General features: G+C 54.4%; 1 protein-coding gene and 1 non-coding gene across 12 annotated transcripts in view; both read right to left on the bottom strand.

Moving 5' to 3' along the window:
* Positions 1–519: 519 nt before the first annotated feature.
* Positions 520–19,158, bottom strand: part of JADE2 (jade family PHD finger 2) — a 52,048-nt gene continuing 33,409 nt past the window's right edge. For 9 of the 11 annotated variants that reach the window (XM_061423513.1, XM_061423522.1, XM_061423524.1 and 6 more), the window contains 4 exons: positions 18,109–18,573; positions 9,449–9,566; positions 6,454–6,582; positions 520–5,191 (listed from right to left, as the gene is read on the bottom strand). In XM_061423513.1, the coding sequence (XP_061279497.1) occupies positions 4,383–5,191; positions 6,454–6,582; positions 9,449–9,566; positions 18,109–18,573 (1,521 nt within the window). In that variant the 3' untranslated portion in view covers positions 520–4,382. The remainder of the gene's footprint in view (positions 5,192–6,453; positions 6,583–9,448; positions 9,567–18,108; positions 18,574–19,158) is intronic. The other 2 variants (XM_061423514.1, XM_061423515.1) reach the window with 2 other exon arrangements.
* Positions 13,227–13,299, bottom strand: TRNAG-UCC (transfer RNA glycine (anticodon UCC)). Its single transcript has one exon. It is a non-coding gene; the product is annotated as a tRNA-Gly (tRNA).

Raw genomic sequence — 19,158 nt, 5'->3', positions numbered from 1 at the left:
AAGCTTCAATACTTTGGCCACCTGATGTGAAGAGCCGATTCATTAGAAAAGACACTGATGCTGGGAAAGATGGAAGGCAAAAGAAGGGGGCAGCGGAGGATGAAATGGTTAGCATCACCAACTCAAAGGACATGAATTTGAGCAAACTCCAGGAGATAGGGAAGGACAGAGGAGCCTAGCATGCAAATCCATCCCATGGGGTCGCAAAGAGTCGAACACGACTTAGTAACTGAACAACAACAACCAGAGTTTCCTCCCAAACCTTCCCACCGTAGGTAGCTCAAGGGGTCCTGACTTTGATGCTGAACTTCACCTCTTACCAGAGGTGTAGTTTTGGGAAGCTCCATCATCCACTCTGAACCCCAGGGAATGACAGCTATAAGAAGCAAATCAAGTAAGCCCAGCCCCAGTGCATACTGAGCACTTACTATATTCCTTGGGACACCCAGGGACCACTCACTATTTCACTGAGCCCACCCTCTCCCACTCCCCAATGCAACAGAGCCTCACACCAGCCAGCACAGAAAACATTGCTTTATTAACTGCGTTTGCCAACACACGAGGATTGCAGAGGGGGTCCTGAAGCCACAGGCTCCAGTGAGGGCTAGGCTCTGGAAACCCCCATGAGTGAGCAGGACAGGATGGGACTGGGAGCTACATGGTGGTGGGACCACAGAATCATGCAGGGCACGCGGGCACCGGCCACCCCGAGGCAGCCATACATTCTATTGCTCGTTAAGGGTAGCGAACATGGACAATGTACAAAAAGGAGAAATAGGTTTTTGCGTTAATGAAAAATACATTTTTTTTCTACAAAGGAATCTTTCCTAATACAAGAAAATAAATATTGCAACATAAGCCAAAAATAATTTAAAATTGCTCTTTTCAATATATTTTCAATATTTCTCTTGTATATTAACAAATGGCACATCAACTTTCTTTGAAACAAAGACAGAAGGTGTCTCCTCCTGTGACATTCATATCATCCCCCCACCCCGAGCCGATGTGGAGCACAGAGTGTTGTGCGTCTGAGGGACAAGGTGGCAGGAAGTGCCTTAAAGAACAACCAAAAGTCCTGGACTCCAGCCCTGGCTCTTTGGCCAATGTGGCCAGCTGGGCCAGGGCCATGGGAAGTGGCCTCCCCAAGGGCCTTTTTACAGGCACCCAGACCATTCTGCAGAGCTTGGGGTATGGGCAGAGGTTGGCCACATCTGGCAATAAGCAAGGAATGCCAAGTCCAGCTGCTGCCAATGTCTGTCAGAACTGGGCATGTGATTCTCTAGAAACTGCCCTGGCAAGTCCCACTGTGTGTCCATACGTGACACACAGACACACATGCACATGGACACACAAGATGTGCCCTGGCACACACTCACACATCCACGCCCAACACCCACGTTTGGAAACCCGGGTGGCTTCTCCAAGGAACCTGAGACCTTCACACTGCAAATGTTCACACACTGTCACCAAGTCAGAGCTCATTTAATAAAATAAACCCTTCTAACCTTTCTTCTCCATGTTTGTTCTAAAATACATTTATGATCCATAAAAATACTTTCCTTGCACATTATTCTTTCTCACTGTGAGGAGGGGGAAGGAGGTGGGCAGCAGGGACCAGGAGAGTGGCAAAGACCGCCAGGCTAACTTCCAGAGCAGCTTGTCCCTCTACTGAGTGTGGGCAGATACGGTCGCGTGAAAGACGCACCTCAGCCTCTAGGCTGGAAAAGGCCTCCTGTCCCCTCCCCAGCTTCCCATCCTGACCTCAAAGGCAGCAAAGCCGCCTGAACGGTGGATGGGAAGCTGGGAACAGAGTGAAGGGGCTGCGCTGACGGCAGGAAGGCCAGCGGTGAAAGCCAGTGTCCTTGTCTTCTTTGCAGCCTGGCGGACGTCCCAGTAGTGGACAGCTGGCTGGCAGACAAAGCTCTTGGGTCTGGCCTGGAAGGCCCTGGGCAGCCAGCCTTAGAGACACCCGGACTCCGTGCAGGACACGGGGCCACAGGGATAATTCCGTTCAAAGCCAAGAGCCAATTGATAAGTGGGTTGAAATCTAGAGGCCAACTTGAGTAGAGGCCCTCCGAAGGAGTGCTGGGCTCCTGGCCTGGCCCACCCAGTCCAGACCCTGACCAGACCTACCACCTTCCTGCCCTGGTTCTCTGCCCTACCTCGCCCTCAGAGCGCCCAGACCCTGCCCCAGGATGGATGAAGGGTAAGCAGGCTAGTGCCGAGTCTACCAGACCTGAGCACCCCACCTCCCAGCAGAGTTTGGTTGTTCTTTAAAGCTGGTCCCTTTGCTTCCTGTGAGGTCAGACCAGGCAATCCAGCACAGACAAAGTTGTGACCCGAGGTGACCCGAAGCACGGGGAAGGAAGAAGATCTGTTCAAAAGCAGTAAACAGAGAATGGGGTTAGGACGCTGCTGCTGACACTGCACTGGCCACTACTACCAAGGCGCCAGGCAGACTAAACTCTACACAGTAGCTCATGTCATCCCAACGCCCAGAGTCCTTGAAGCCCACTCTGAGTCTGCTCCGACTGGACACATCTGTCCAGCCCTTTAAACTTAGTCATTATCTTTGTTTCCTGTTTTGATAAAATTCACCGAAACTGAGTGTCCATGACCATGCCACTGTCGTACCTTGAAAGTCTGGAGTCGGGGATGGGTGCTCAGCCTGCTCCCCATCCCACCGATTTGCGCTTTGTGTTATGTGAGGGGGATCCCCATGGTGAGACTTTTGCCACGCTGGTTTCACCGTCAGTCTCCTCGTGCAGAGTTTTAGGGTTCAGGAGAGCTCACAGTGGGCCCAGAATCCAAAATCCAACACCAGCAGCAGCAGAACAGCATCCTTGTCTGAGAGCTTGGGCTCACCTCCTTAGGTGTGTGCAACAAACATGTTTCTACACTTGGTTGCTAAAGAACTCCATTTTTAAAAAAAGTCCAAGTGACAAGTTGTCAGGTCCTGGCTGTGCTGTATTATGGTCAAAATATTCTTTGGCATCCACAGAATGATTCGACTGATTCACTGGACTTTTGCAAGGTTCTTGTTGGAGAAGTTCTGGCTTTACCAGTGGCAGAAGTGACCCAGGAGTAAGTCATAAAAGAAAAAAAAACACGTTTTCACTGAATTCCTTTTTGTTTTTCATTTGTTCCCTGAGCTATCACCCTGGGGCCACTCCACTGAAACTCTTCAGAGCTACTACCTGGGACTTAGAGGGTGGAGCGGAGAAGGCAGGACGGTGACGGTGGGGAGGGAGGGGCTGGAAGGGCACAGCTGGGAAAGGGGGTTAAGGCTCAGAGGGGAAGAGGAACCAGGAAGATCCAGCAAGACTTCAGACAGCCCCGGAAGGCCATCACTAACACATCCCAGGCCCCGGGATCCCACTGCTTGTTGGAAGGAGGAGTTTCCAAAAGGAAACCAAGAAAGAAGCTCATCACTTAGCAGGAAACTTGAAAAGGCAAACGGTCTGGTCTGGCCAGCTGTCTGGGAGTGATCAGACCTCAGCCGAGACTGGCCCCAAAGGAAGGAAGGAAGGAAGTTGGAGTCCCAGAGCGATTCTCTGTAGTGGGCGAGGCTGAGCCCCACGCCCCTGACCGGGCACTGGCCCTCCCTTGCAGCCCTCCGCTGGTACTGGCGGCTGGCTGGCTGGGAGTCCCCTGAGAAAATGGCACAGCTCAGGAAGGACTCTGGGAAGCCCTTCCCAGAGCCGCCGGGCTGGGTGCGGCAGGGGCAGAGCAGCAGGGGCGTGGAGGGTCGCAGGGTGGGCGGGCAGGCCTCAGATGATGTGGGTTGACCAGGAACAGCTGCGGTTCCCTTGGAACCAGCAGGCCCTCTTCGGCCCCTCAGTGCTTTCTCGTATAAGCTCATTGTGCTTGTGACAGTGAGTAGACTCTGGCTGGGTATCACTTATTATACTTCCTTGGGGATCAGTGAAGTGCAGCAGGACCCCCCGCCGATGGACCCCAGTGGGATCTGGGAGCAAGGCGGGGCAGGCCCTGGGCTGGCCCATCTGCCATAATAATGCCCAAACGACAGTCTGTATCACCCAGTGGCAGCGGGCGGGAGTCCTGAGCTCTTCATCACCTTGCCTACATGTAGCCAGGAGCCCAGCAGTACTGTGTGGCCCAGGCGGGGACGCTGCCACGGCCGTGATGGTGCACAGGACCAGGGCTGGTCCTTGTGGCCAGAGCCGTGGAAGGAATCCTAATGTCCTAGGCCAGCACAGAGGAAAGACAATAGTGTGGAATTCGCAACACTTTTTATATTAAAAATAAAACCACATCAGAGTGGCAGCCTCAAGGGTCTGAGACACTCAGCAGAGATTGGAAATGGCAGTTGTCACGGGGCTGAGGCCTCATGGGGGGACCAGGACAGGGGAAGGGGTGACTTAGGAGGCCAGGACCCCCATGCGGACCACCTCCTCAGCCCCTGCTTCCCGGGGACCCGGCTGCACCCCGCTGTCCTCAGCCTCCACATCTGAGTCGCTCATCTCCCCATCAGAGAAGTAGCCATCAGTTTCAGTGTCAAAGTGAAGGCTGACCTTTGGCCTCTCAGCCACAGCAGAAGGCGGTCCCGTCCCGGCATCAGGCCTGGCACCTGGCGATCTCCGGGTTCCCTTGCTCTCACGGGGCAGCCGGAGCCGGCCTGAGGGCTTGGGGCTCGCTGTAGGGCCAGGCACTTGGACATTAGAGTCGGCAGCCACTGGGGCTGCCTCCTCTGGGGTCTCGGGGGCCAGTGGTGGGGGGCTCTCAGGAGCTGCTGGGATGGGACAGTCCCCAGCTGTAGGGCTGGACGGCAGGTGAGAAGGTGTTCGCCGTGGTGGCTTCCTGGCAGGTGGCCCTTGACCCCCTTTGCTGCTGCCAGTATCCTGGCCCCAGGGCTTCTTGGGGGGTTTGTCTGGAGTCGTCCGTGAACCGGGCCCGTCCTGTGGTGGTTTCTTCTTAGCAGGCAGGCGGGTGCGGCCACGGGCCTTCCTGGCAGGGTCGCCAGGTCGCAGCGAGGGCTCCCGCATGAAGCTCAGCAGTGTCTCCTCGTCCTGCAGCAGCTCCTCGGATAGCAACCCTGGGGCGGGGTCTTCGCGGTGCCCATTGTTGAGCGACCACTCACTCATGGCCATGTTCTCTGCGGTGATCTGCACTGACTGCGCCAGCCAGCTGTTGAAGAAGGTGCCGTCGATGGGGAACGAGGTAGACAGACCTGGCCAGGGGGAGGAAAGAGGCAGGTGAGATGCCAGCAGGTATGTGTCCCACCTTCCTTCAGGAAGCCCTCTCCCACCCTGCCCTGCACACCATCACGGACCTTCCTCCCTCTTTCCCTCTGTGCTAGACCCAGCTGAGTTAACCTGTTCTGTCCATCCCACCTGCGAACACTGAACACCCTTCTCCCCAGATAGATGTCCTATTCCTGGGGACTGTCTTCATAGTTTGAGGAGCAGAGTACAAAGTGCAAATGTGGGTTCCCTATTCAAAAATTATTAAGAATTTCAAAGTGGCTACAGTACAGCATTAAACCAAGCGAGGGCCCTTGGTGACTGCACAGGAGCACACCCAGCCCTGCTCACCACCCCACATAGCATCATCCTGGGAGCATAAGGGATAAGGAGCCCTCTGGTCACCAGGGGGCGCTGGGTTTTCATGAGTGTCGCTTTCCAGAGCTTCCAAAGCAAGGTCTTGGCTAGGGTGTCCGTCAGGGCCAGCTCCAGTTATGGGCTCTCCTTCCTTTACTGAGGTCTTGGAAGGTGGCCACTGATGTTCCCATTAGATACCAAGTTGTCTCCTTCCTGAGACCGAGGGAAATAAAAGATGACCTGGGGCCTCCATGCTAGAGGTGACCTGGGGCTTCGATGCTAGAGGTGAAGTGTGGCTTCCACGCTAGTGCTGAGGTGTTCCTCTAGAGCACGCCCCTTCCCTGAGGAGTGCTCTAGAGGAAGCATGTGACCTCCTGGGAGACAAAGCCCAAGTCCCAGAGCCCCTCTAGGGATACCATGCTTAATGGGGCAGCAGTAGAGAGATCTGTGACAGACAGCTGTGACAGTGAGATGGGCTGGGCAAACACCACTCCTGTGGGGGTCTCTGGTGGCTCCCCGAAAGTCTGCAGGGGATGAAGGGAGGGCCTACTTGAGGACATTCTGGCAGAGGGGGACAGGGACAGAGAATTATGGTAGGCCCTCACCCCACAGCATGACACAGGGTTCCTTGAAGGGCCAGGATGTCTAGAGGGAGAAGTTCTTGGGCCCAGCCTCTAGTCTACGAGAGGAACCCTTGGGAGGCCAGCTAGGGCTCCGACACCTCAGTCTCCTCTATACCTGGAAGGTGGGAGTGCCTGGGCATGGAAGGGCCTGCCGACCCCTCCTGGCCTCCCACTCTGCAGCAAGGATGCTGGTGGTTCCCGTGGCCTTTGGCGGGGAGCTGCAAGTGCAGTGATGGTATGAGTCTGGCTGTGTGCACCAGGCCACTCACCAAGCTGCCCCAGGACTGAGTCGGACCCTGCCTTCACTTTCTCTTTCTTCTCGGGGCTGCCCTTGGGGCCCTCGCGGCCTTTTCTTTTTGAGTCGCTCTTCTTGCCCTTTGTTTTCCTCCCAGACCGCTCTGCATCAGGGAAAGAGAGAGCAGGAGGGAGATGGTTACCCCAAGCAGGCCAGACAGAACCAAGACCCCTGTGTGGAATCCCAGGAGAGCCCCATCACTTGGTGTCTCGCCTTCTAGGTCACCTCCCCTGCACCTCCGCAGGGTGGGTAGGTCCCACCCACGTGGGACCTAGGATAACTGTGGCTCCAGCGAGTCAGGGAATAGCTGATGTGGGAAAAGGGGGTAAGAGTCCCTGAGGAGCTTGGTGCGGGGCTCAGCGACACGAGGAGGGGGAAGACCACTCTATAGACCTGCGCCGCAGTTTGACCTCTACGGACTACAGATCCTAGGACACAGTCCTAGTGGGCAGGAAGGCTGGCTGGAGGTGAGTGGATAGGACAGGGCCTCATGGGCTAGGCCATGGAGGTGAAGGTGGATAGGTCACTGAGGGGTCAATAGCCTTGGGTTCCCCTCCTGACACAGGGGTCAGCCCCCTGCCTTGCTCTCTGTCTGCTCTGGAGGTTAGACAGTTGATGGGAGACTCGGGGTACACACCTGGCCCTCACACCCTTCTAGTCCAGGACCACATAGGTCTGCGGAGTCACAGAACAAAACAGAGCAGGGGAGGGACATGCTGTGGTAGGGAGCTGCCAGGAGTCTCCTCGTAGCTTCTCAGCCAGAGGCTGGAGGGCTTCCTGAGTAAGCGTTCAAGAGAAGGTGGAGGAGCATGGGCCCAACTCCAGGATTCTGCCCAGCTCTGCTGTTCATTCTAGGTGTAACCTCGGGCCAGGCCTCAGTCTTCTCACCTATCACATGGGACAGCACCTAGATACTTGGAGGGAGGCTTCCAAGTCCCCCACCACACTCGTTGTGGCCTGAGCTCCTCCCAAGGGCACAGACCTTACACAGCTGACCCTCCAAGCCCTTAGTGTCACTTCAGACGTTTTCTTCCTGCCCTGGCTGCAGCTATGCCAGGGTCCTTCCAGTTCCTCTAACAAGACAAGCTCACCTCCAGGTCCCCAAATATATGGTTTCCTTGTCCCTCCCCTGGTTCTGTTCACAGCCTAAGTATCACCACCACTGGGAAGCCTTCTCTAGGCTCCTGGCCAGACAGACCTCAGCAATATACTTGCAGCCCATGTCCCACCCTATGGAAGAAGCATCAAAACACTGAGGGCATCGGCTTCGGGCAGAGGCAAACCAGTCTTCTCTCCAAATTCCTTGCCCTGACCAAAAGGTGGCCTGTTGCTGCTGCTCAGGTCTGCTGCTGCTGCTGCTAAGTCACTTCAGTCGTGTCGGACTGCGTGTGACCCCATAGATGGCAGCCCACCAGGCTGCCCCGTCCCTGGGATTCTCCAGGCAAGAACACTGGAGTGGGTTGCCATTTCCTTCTCCAATGCATGAAAGTGAAAAGTGAAAGTGAAGTCGCTCAGTCGAGTCCGACTCTTAGCGACCCCATGGACTGCAGCCCACCAGGCTCCTCCGTCCATGGGATTTTCCAGGAAAGAGTACTGGAGTGGGGTGCCATTGCCTAAATGTCTTCAGACTCAATGCGAGAATGCAGACCCTCCGAGCTCCTGACCATGTTTCTGGAATCCTGTGCCTAAGGGCACTGCATGCCTCGCCACTCTCCATTGCCTTCCTGCAGTGGGATGTAAGGCCCGTGTGAGCCCCAGGAAGCCTGAGATGTTCCAGCGTCACCACCACCAGGAAGCCATCCCTGATAGCTCTGTCCCTGCACTGGCACCCCTGGCAGCCCCCCAGACACCACCTTCTTTTGTCTCTCCAGATAGTGAACTCTTATGAGGAAAGGAAGCCTGTCCGTTCAGTCCACAGCAGGGTACCCCTGTGCCCAGCACAGAGCCCAGTATTCTGTCTACCCTCAATCAAGGAAATGACAAACAAGAGGGAGCCTGGGAAGGTCTGGGGGCCTCCTATCTAAGCTGCCCTAGTCCTGGGAGTGCACGAAGAGCCCTGACCTCTTAACGGTCGTGATGCAGCATCTGTATCGGGCAATGCTGGTTTCTGGGGCAGGGATGGGGCAGTAGAAGGTCCTCAGTTGTTGACTCTGGTGGTGGCCCAGCCACTCTCCTTTCTCTGCTCCAGGCCTAGCCCAACCCACAGGCTCTACCTGCAGTGGCAGCCTCTGGCTTAACAATCTCTCCATCCACCTGTTTTTACTGCATGGAATTCAACATCAGAGCACCATCTTCTGCACTAAGCACTGCCCTCCTGAACATGTTCACACTCCACAAAGAACCCTGTTGTCTGGCAACATCCACAACTAACAAGACAGATCACTCTCAGAGCTTCTTTAACCTTTGATTTCCAGATCTGTTAAATGCATGTGATGGTAAAAGCCTAAGAAAGAAGAAAAAAAACCTATTGGCACAGGGCCTCAATCCTGTCAGCTGGGGTCAGAGAGAAGGAACACATAGTTCCTCCTCCACCCCTGGGCAATTGCCTTCTTCAGAATCAACACACAGGCACACAGGGGTTCAGGGAAGCTTGCCAGCTTGGTCCCTTCCTGCCCTGGAGCCAAAACAGAGCCACGGAGACTTCTGGTTGCACCTGTTTACATGCAACTCACTCCTGGACCACAATGGGCCCCGCACTGCCTGAGAGCCCCGTGAACCAGAAAGCTCCCTGGGTAGGCCTGATGCCCACATCACATCTTTGCTCCTTGCCTGCCAACACACACCCAGGACCCTGGGAGGCCCCTGCCTTGGTCCACTAACTGGGTGCAGAGGGTAAGGGTGGGGTCAGTGGCCCCTGACCCCGTACACATGCCCCATCAGGCTCTGAAGACACATAGCTCCCTGGAACCCAGCCCCCTCAAGGGTGTGCTCACGAGAGGTGGCCAGCGGCAGGCAGGGGAAGCGCCTACCTCGACACAGATCCTGTTCGATAAGTTTCATCTGCAGGTGGAATATCTGCTCCTGGAGCTTGCAGATGGCATGTTTCGTTCTCTCGCGCCTTGTCACCATGTAGCACAGATTTCTAACCTGAGGAAACACAAGAGAGATTTTCCACCTTACTCATGGGCAACCACCTCAACCTCCCAACGCTGGGGGGCCACTCTGCCTAACCTGCCCAGGATATCTGGGAATCAATAACCAGGCCCCGAATGCATTCTCAGTCCTGAGCTGCAATTCTCTGATCTAAAATACAGGGCCAAGCACAGTCTTGGCCCCAGGGCCCGCAGTGAAGCCAGTGTGGGCAGGGAGTACGTTTGCAGAGGTCAGGCTGGCAGTTCTGCCTTCCTTCCCTAGGCCTGCACTTCCTGGCTGAGTCATGCCATTGCCCAAGGCCCTTCCAACATGACTGCTCTCCCTTGTATGTAAATCCCCCAAGGCTGGTCACGGCCTGACAAGGTCACCAAGTCCATCCTTCAGCCTCCTGTCCAAGGCTTCTTACACATCAACGAAACTCATCAGCCACCAGCACCCGGGCAAAAACCACCTCCTGTCCTGAGACACAAATGACCGGTACATGAGAGAGCTCCAGCAGAAGAGCTCTGAGTAGAGAGGCAGTCCCTGATGCACTGGAGCCCAGCCTGCAGCTGACCCTTGCCCACTTGTTGCACTGGCCCTGAGCCGGGTCCACAGCTGCTCTGCTCAAGGCCCCATGTGCACTCGGCCACGTTCACTCTGCCAGAGACAGAACTCCTTTGGGGGAAGGGCAGGGCCTCTCAGACTACCTTAGGCCAGCTAGGAAGAGCCTCTTGGGGCCTGGGACACCATCTTGCTTAGCCCATGGGACAGGGCCAACTCTGCAGCTGGCCTGGAAGCACCTGAAGAATGTTGCTTCCTGTCCACCTGGTACCTTGACCCCGTGTGCCATCCCTCATTGGCTGTTCTCAGTGTACATCATCTCTCTGGGACCAAGTCCAGGCCTCTTCCCCATCAGGACACCACTTGCTCTGGCACTGTCTTCAGATCGGGTCACAGTCTCCAGCAAAAGGGACATCTGGCCATCGGAATCCTGGGTGCCACCAGGTTCTACCTCCTGCTGGGTTCTGTGTTCAAGGCTGAGTTCGGTATTCATAGCCTTAAGCTGCCTGGACATGACCTGAGGGTTCTAGAGCCCCTGCCTCTTGTTGTGACCATGACTTCTCCCACCCTGGAGTAGCCATGATCAGACCTCCCTGCTGGCATAGACCTCCTCCCCTGCTCCCTGAGCCTAGCTGTGAAAGAGACCCCAGAACACCTGCGCCAGGCTAGCAGGCCTCCACAGGACAGGCTCTGCGTGGGTTCTCAGCACCACTATGCACCGCAGCCTAGACTGAATACCAGGCTCTCCTGTGGTCAGCACCTCCCCAACGGGCAGCCACCTGGCCCAGCCTGTGAGCCCTTGCTCCAGCACACTGGCACCATCTGACTTCTTCACAAATCCTGGACTCCCTAGGACGTCCCTCCAGCCAACCTCCTCCTACACATCTCTAGGCACAGGCTTGTGCTGGTCCCTGGGCTCAGCTGCGAGAGGTCCCACCAGAGTCCCCTTCTTCTGAGGGCTTGCTGCTCAGCAGGGCAGAGAGCTGCTGACCAAGTACTGACAGGACCAGGCAACCCTGATCCAGACTTGGGGGTGGTGAGAAGGCTCCCCGGAGAAAGGGGAAGACAGGCAGGACCTCATCGTTCAGGGCTTGGCTCCAGGGTCACCTCCAGGAGGCTTCCCTGTCCATCACAGCTAAGCAACTCAATCTCATTCTCCTCATATTCTGGTCTCTTTCCTTCCCAGTAGTCATGTGGCTGAGCATGCATAGGGACAGTGGGGCTAAAGGCGGCTGTGTGGATGCATGGCTACTCTGGGGGCCTGAAAACAAACTAGTCAATATATCTAGCCTAAAACCAGATCAGGACTACTTCCTATTTAAATACAGATGTAGTTTTCTTTCTTTTTTTTACTTTTAGAAACATTAGAGCAAGGTTTCTCAAGGCAGGCTGGAATGAATTCCTGGTGAAGATTAACCCCCAAATCCCTGGGGTGGCTGGTTAAAAGCACAGATTCCCAGGCTTGGGGGAGTATCAAATTCTCTGGGGGTGGAGCCCTCAAATACATATTTTACACAGCACCACAGCATCTGAGAACTATTGCCAAGCTCCAAAGTGAGCTGCATGGGTACTGAGTTTGACAGCTCAGCACATATAGGAAGATAATATTCTAGTGGGGGTTTTTTGGCCCTATTAGAAATTTTGATTATGTATGCTTTACAATATAGCATGGTAGATATGAATCAGATATTAAAAATACAATATATTGGAGGTAAATGCTCAATTTTTTTCGTGATAAGGGTACATACACTACACCATCAGTAATGTCTGGAGACTTCTGCTATAGAAGATTCTGTGAGAATCCAAACAGATTGCTACCCCTTACTCCCAGTTCACTATGGAATCATCAACTCCTCTAATTTTTCCTAAGACTCTCGGTAACATAGCTACATGTAACTAAATGCTATAAAATTCCTCTTCCATGACGGCTTTTGGGGAAAAGTACTGCAACCATCTTAGAAGCCAACCCAGGCTATTAGATTCCTTACATTGCTTTTTTCTGATTATAAATATAAAACAAAAAACAAACAACCCAATCAAAAAGTGGGCAGAAGAACTAAACAGACATTTCTCCAAAGAAGACATACAGATGGCCAACAAACACATGAAAAGATACTCATCATCACGAATTATTAGAGAAATACAAGTCAAAACTACAGTGAGATATTACTTTACACCAGTCAGAATGGCCATCATCAAAAAATCTACAAACAATAAATGCTGGAGAGGGTGTGGAGAAAAGGGAACCCTCTCGCACTGTTGGTGGGAATGTAAACTGGTGTAGCCACTATGGAGAAAAGTATGGAGGTTTCTTAGAAAACTAAAAATGGAACTACCATATGATCCAACAATCCCACTCCCGGGCATACCCAGAGAAAACCATAATTCAAAAGACACATGCACCCCAATATTCAATGCAGCACTGTTTACAATGGCCAGGATATGGCAACAACCTAAATGTCCATCAACAGAAGAATGGATAAAGAAGATGTGGTGCATATACACAATGGAATACTACTCAACCATAAAAAGGAACAAAACTGTGTCATTTGCAAAGACGTGGATGGACCTAAAGACTGTCACACAGAGTGCAGTACATCAGAAAAAGAAAAACAAATATTGCACATTAAAGCATATATGTGGAATCTAGAAAAATGGTAGAGATGTTCTTATGTGCAAAGCAGAAATAGAGACAGAGACGTAGAGAGCAAACGTATGGACACCAAAGGCGAAAGCTGGGAGAGTGCAATGAGCTGGGAGATTGGGATTGACCTAAATGTACTAGTATGCACAAAGCAAACAGTGAGAAGCTACTGTACGGCACAGAGAACTCTGCTTGGTGCTGTTATGACCTAAATGGGAAGGAAATCCCAAAAAGAGGGGTAACAGATATATGCATGGCTGATTCACTCTGCTGTACTGCAGAAGCTGACACGGTAGTATAAAGCAACTACACTCCAGTTTTTAAAGAAAATGATAAAACAAACACCAAACAGCATAAAAGTGAGCATAAGAGTCCTCCAAAACTAGAGCAGGGATCAGTAATAAAAGCAGGTTTTATGTTTTGATAAAGGTTTTTTTTGTTTCCTTGGCCACACCATGCAATCTTAGTTCCCCAACCAGGGATCAAACCTGTGCCCTCTGCAGTGGAAGTGCAGAGTCCTAACTGCTGGACCACCAGGGAATTCCCTTGATAAAGTTGTTTTGATAACAGCAAATGTGGCAGAGACAGCCTGGACGTGCGCTAAGGAGGGCAGGAGGCAGGGAGGACTCTCAGCCAGTTACCTTAAGCTAGAATGGACCAGTGTAGGGGCATTCATGGAGCCTAGGGAGGTTACAGGAGGAGCAGAGCACACTGGGCATGAGCTGCTGGAGCCTGGGAGGCAGGTGTGGGACGGAGCCAGCCTCCTGATGGGGAGTAAAGCTGTGGAGCAGAGGCGCAACGAGAGGAAAAGCCTAGTGCAGTGAATGACCGCAGGGACCAAGGGACACTCAGAGAGGGAGCAGCAGGACTGGATTATCGGGGATGGGGAGTCTGGTCAGAGCATCCACAGGAAAAGTATCTCAAGACCAAGGGCATGTTTAACTGTGGTGACCACTGCTGAGGAGGCTGGAGGATAAGGGTGGAGAAGTGGGAGAGACGGAGGCTGCTGGCAGCCCTGGTGGAAGGTTTTAGAATATGGTAGTGGCAGGGGTCTGGCCTGCCACTATGGTACATAGAAATGAGGTATTAAAAATACAATATATTGGAAGTAAATTGCTTCAAGGAAGCTCCAAGAGTGAGAAGCAAAGAGATAAGAACAGTGAGGGATGACAGAAAAGGAAAGACAGGGACGAGGGTAGAGAAACCGATGATTAGAGGGATGTGGGGGAGGGAAGACTTGCTTTTGAAAATGGGAGAAAGTAAAATGGATTCAAGCACTGGTGCAATCCTGGAGACAGAGGGGGATGAAGAAAAAATAGACACTCCTGTGCTGTGGGGTGTGGGCTGGAAAGAGATCCCGGTGCGGGGCAGGAAGGGGAGGACATGAGAGCAAAGGGCAGAGAATGGGTCCAGAGGGCACTAGTGGGCAAGGGTTCTGGTCTGAGGAACAGAGGATGAGGTCTGCTAAGAGAAGGGGGCGTCCTGAGGGAGTGGGGGCAAGGGTGGGAACAGGTGGTAGAAGGAGAGCCCAGAATGCTGCTAGCTAATGCTTTTATCAAGGCTGGCTGGCAGGCACCTTGGGGTGCTCACCCACTCACTGCTATAAGATCTCTGCTGGTTGGCAGAGTGGCTCCTACTGGGTGAGGCTCTGCCCAGCATGTGCCCTTTGCACAGGCAAAGGGACTGGCAGTGAGCTACTACCACAGGGCAGGAGTGAGGAAGCAGGGGACAGTGGAGAAGGAACTGAGCAGGGAGAACAGGGGGCTTGGAGATCTGGGGCTACTGATCGGAAGCAGGTGGAACGGGTGAGAGGGCTTGAGTGGGTGGAGGGGGTAACGGGGTGGAAAAGTCCCAGAGTTGCAAGCCATGGGGTTGAGAAGCTAGAGGCTGGAGGCTACAGCTGCCCACTCGGCTTTAGTAGGAGGTCAAAGAGACACAGCTCAGGCGCTGAAGATAGTAATGGTGTGTGACAACCGACAAGGAAAACGTGGAGCATGGGGAAGGCAGGGCCAAGTCTCTGGGGGAGAGCTACGGACGTGGAAGCCGGGGGGAGTTCCTACACGTCTATCCTCTGGGGCCACTGTCTGAGAGCCGCTCCTGCCCTCTCGACTCTTCTCAGGCCAGGTAAAACCTTTAATAAACTCCTGGTAATCAGGTCCAGAGCCACAGACAGTAAGTGAGGCCCCGCGCAGCCCATACTGCCAGCCCGGTTGCTAGGGGACACCAGCCAGTGTTTGTCAGGTTGATCGCTGCTCATCAGTACTGCAATTTTTTTTTTTCTGTCAGCTGTGAACAACTCTAAGAGGATGCGGTAGCCAGGCCTTCCTGTGTTGCCTGCCAGGGCCAAGGCCTAAGGCTGAAATTTGAGGAAAGCATATCGTCTAGGCTAAGCATAAAATGGGATTTCATGCTGGTGGCTTCTCTCAGCAAAAGTCTTGCCTGGCCTTGGGAGGCAAATCAGTTGAGGAGGACCCAGGATTCCTGGCCCATAGCCCTGGGCCTGCCCTTTCAGTCCTCCCTGGAGCCCTCCCTCCGAGCAGCCCATCAGCTAAGAGTCAGAACAGCAACAATAATCACCACTGACAAGGGAGGGTGGTGTGCTAAGCCCTGTCCCTGCCAAATTACCCATGATTCAAGGTCAGCTAGACTCTTATTTCCATTTCACAGACAAGGAAACTGAAACTTGGAGAAGCAGAAAGTGAAACTCAGAAGGCACAGAGCTGGGCAGTGCTGGAACTGGATGCAAATCCAGGCTATCCACAGCCTCAGTCTCAACTCCTCCCCCGAATCCCCGATGGACCCAGCCCAAGCTGGCCTGGTGCCCAGTGACAGGCTGGATCCTCTTGACTGTTGGCACGGGGCCATGGTCAGAGACAGAGCCTGCTGGACAGGCCACCGACAGTCATGGGTCTTTGCAGAAAGCCTCCCCCGTGGCACAGTTCTCGGCCTGCTTCACTCACTCAAGTCACCAACGCGTGGCCGTGAAAGGTTCTGAGGCTGGATCGGAGTGGGGGTCAATGGAGCTCATGGCTGCCTAACTTCCTCTCCTCAGCCTGCCAGGGCTGTGTACTCAGCTGCTGCCCTTCAGCCTGGCTTGGAGGCTGCTGGAGAAGCAGGGGCCCTCCCAAGCCCTCAGAAGCTGAACAGACTGCAAGGTTGGCCCTGCCTCCTCCTCCTGGGGGCAGCGTGGACTGACTCACACCTGACCTGGGAGGGCTCTGTGCCCCAGTCAGAGAGGTCTGTGAGGTGGGGATCCCACAACTGCCTCAGCATCCTAGCCGGTGACACCCTCAGCCCCTGGCCTCACCTGCACCAGCTGACAATGGGCTCGAGAGGCTGGGGGACTGACGAGGAAGTACTTTTGCCCAGGAAGAGTACAGAACAGACAATAAGCCAACAACTCTCTGACGAGCCCCTCCCCTCTTCAGGTCCAAATTCAGCTCAACTCTAGAAAACACATATTCCTCCAAGGCTCTCTATAGCCCCACTGCTCATCAGGAATGGCATCACAAACTTCTCAGCTCCTTCTCCAGGATGATGGTTCAATAGGTGGGCCTGTCCCCTGACCACCCCACGCAGCCCAGCCAGGATCAGACACGTGTTGAGCAGCAGAGATCAGGGAGGTCAGACATGATGTGTCGTTTGGAAACAGGAGGGCTAAAAGCAGGGTCTGTGTACTGCAGACCCTGGGGGTGGCCTGAGGACAAGTGTGGAAGCAGCTTTGGTCTCAGAAGGATCTGTCCCTGAGGGCCCTGCCACATGGGGCAGGAGGCTGGGCTGCCCAGGAAGTGGTGACCGCAACGTAGGTGGCCTTGCTTTCTGTCCCGGTTGGCACTGTGGACAGGTGATCATCTCCCTGCCCCCTACCTTCTGGTTGCAGGCTGGCTTCCAGGCAATAAGCTTCCTTCCTCCCAGGCCAAAAGGGCCATTTCCATTTGACCAGGCCTCAGGGCAGATGCATATGGGGGTGAAGGAAGGTAGAGAAGCTGGGTCCAGTTTCAGAGCCTCCACCTCATTGCCCCTTACCCCAGTACTCAGCAGATGCTGAGTAGCTCTAACCATTTTACAGCCTTGCCAACTGAGACATACGCAAAGTAGCTGCCTTAAGTCACACAAAGCCCCCAGAATGCTTCCACCCCTGCTGCTTCCTAATTTGGTCTGGGAGATGGTAGGCGTGTGTGTGTGTGTGTGTCCATAGAGGACACCCTGACATGACCCCTCATGCTCCAGAACCCTAGAAATGAATGTCCCAGAGAGGAGAGGAGAGGCCAGAACAGCACCTGGGGTTCGGAGGACTCGATCAGGGACCTGAAACACCCTGCTTTATGCTCAGGTTGCCTCCAACTCAGGGTTGGGACTCTATCTGGAGGAGCTTTAGCTGGAGGAGTTGGGGAGGGGTGTCAAAAAAGCCAAGTTTGAGGGCACACAACACAGAAGGCAGGACCTTCTCACCTGTTCTCTGGGAGGAGGAGGAGGGATTAGAGGCTTTGCGGGGGGGGGGCCTCTGTGCTCTAAGAAAGCAACTCTCACTGGCCCCGGATCTCCACAGCCCGACCTAAAATCATGAAGTCTGCACACCTGCCTTGTCTCACTCGGTCCCCAAAGCTGTGTGCCTGGACCAAGGCAAGATCGCCTGCCACCCGGTGCACAGCTGAGGGGTTCCGGCCAACCCACTCACTCCATCTGGGCCCCATGATGCCACCTCCAGGGTGAGTGTTTAGAATCTGCAGCCACAGCAGAACAGTGTCTGCTTAAAGTCTTTCTGCAACTTCCACAAACACCGTGGTCCAGAAACACCCAGCCCCACAGGCTGTTGCTGGTTTCGAGCCCAGCCTCAGGCCCTGGGCCTCTGCTCACATGGCTCCCTCAGTCCAGCACCCCAGGAGCTGCACTCACAGCTGTCTTCCCTGCTTTGGCAGCACATGCTGATTATACTGATTTAACTCTCTTGTGATGCCCCATGCCTCCCCGGCCTGACTCTAAGCAAAGCTCCTGTGTTGGGACCAGGCCGGGCCCACAGAGACAGCTAGGGGTCAGATGCCTAGATCCTCCCCCAGCTCTGGAGTCTCCCAGCCTCACAGTGGTGGCAGGCCCCCACCTTTGATCAGACCTGCAAAAGGGTTGGGACAAGAGGGACTTAAAAGAGCCCAGAGCTGGATCCTCCCCTGTTCTGCAAACTCTGTTATCCCAACATGTCCAAGATCCGGAGGCCCTCACCGCCTTGGCCAGAACTCACAGTTCAAAAGCTGGTAAGCTACAGCTGCTCCAGGGCAGCGAGGGAGGGGCGGAAAGGCCTGCTGGGACACCCACCAGGCAGGCGGGTGGGCGGGAAGCGGCAGGGGGACTCACTCTCTCCAGGTCCTGCCGCAGGTGCGTGAAGAGCTTCAGTCGGCGGTAGAGTACGTCCTGCTCCTGCTGGGCCAGGTTGTCCACCTCGTCTGTCTTGGGCGTCAGCAGCGGCTGGTTGGAGTTGGCTTTCCTCTTCAGCTTCCAGTACTGGTAGATGAAGTCGACCAGTGCCTCGGCCAGGTCCAGGCGCTCAGCCACCTCGGCTGGCTCTACCAGCTCATAGAAGTCTTCTTCCAGCTGCTGCAGGCGCTGCTTGCGAAGGGTCACCTTTTCCAGGTCCTCGCTAGCTGGGCTGGGCTCCACAGGCTCGGACGGAGCTTCACCCCGTGGGCCCCCATCACTGTGCTCCTGGCAGAACGACTTGAACTTGACCTCATCGTTGTCTGCTAAGATAGTCCTCATTTCCAGGCTGTGGTCAAAGGCGCATGTGACATGGAATGCCGTGACGCAGGAAGGCATGGAACACTGGAGGGAGACAAAGGGCAGCATGAGGTATGAAGGGGGCCCTGGTGGGAGGCAAGAAGGATGGGGGGCATCCCTCAGGGTGACACTGGCAAAGCAGCATGCTGGTGAGACCCTAAACAAAATGGCTGCCAACATCCTGCGGGGTGTCGGGGGGAGCCATGGAAGAGGGCAGGGGAGCTTTGGGGGAGCTGAAAAGGAAATGGGGTATAGCATCATAACCCCTAGGAAAATCAAGTTAGGTGACTGACAGCCTCTCTGGGGATGAGCTGCATTTCCGTGTGGACAAATGACTTTGGAATCTGAGACATCAAGAGAGAGAGGCTGTTGATGGGTCCCTGCCTCCTCTACCTGAAGCGGTCTCTAAGATGGGGAGTTGTGCCCCTCCTTTGTCCTCTGGGAAGCGGGACTGGAGTTGGGCCCTTTCCTTCCTCTCTTGTCCAGGCAAGTATGGCCAACTCACAGCCTTAGTTGCCTGAGATGATGGCTGTGGGCAGCTGACAAGTGTTTCAGAGACAACCCACCGAAATATTAGTGGGGCCCTTTATGCCGCACTCACAAGCCATTCTTAGAATCTTACAAACGGTA

Source organism: Bos javanicus, chromosome 7 (assembly GCF_032452875.1).
Source record: "Bos javanicus breed banteng chromosome 7, ARS-OSU_banteng_1.0, whole genome shotgun sequence".
Taxonomy (NCBI): domain Eukaryota; kingdom Metazoa; phylum Chordata; class Mammalia; order Artiodactyla; family Bovidae; genus Bos; species Bos javanicus.
The sequence above is the reverse complement of the archived record's forward strand: the minus strand, read 5'-3'. Positions and strand labels throughout refer to the sequence as shown.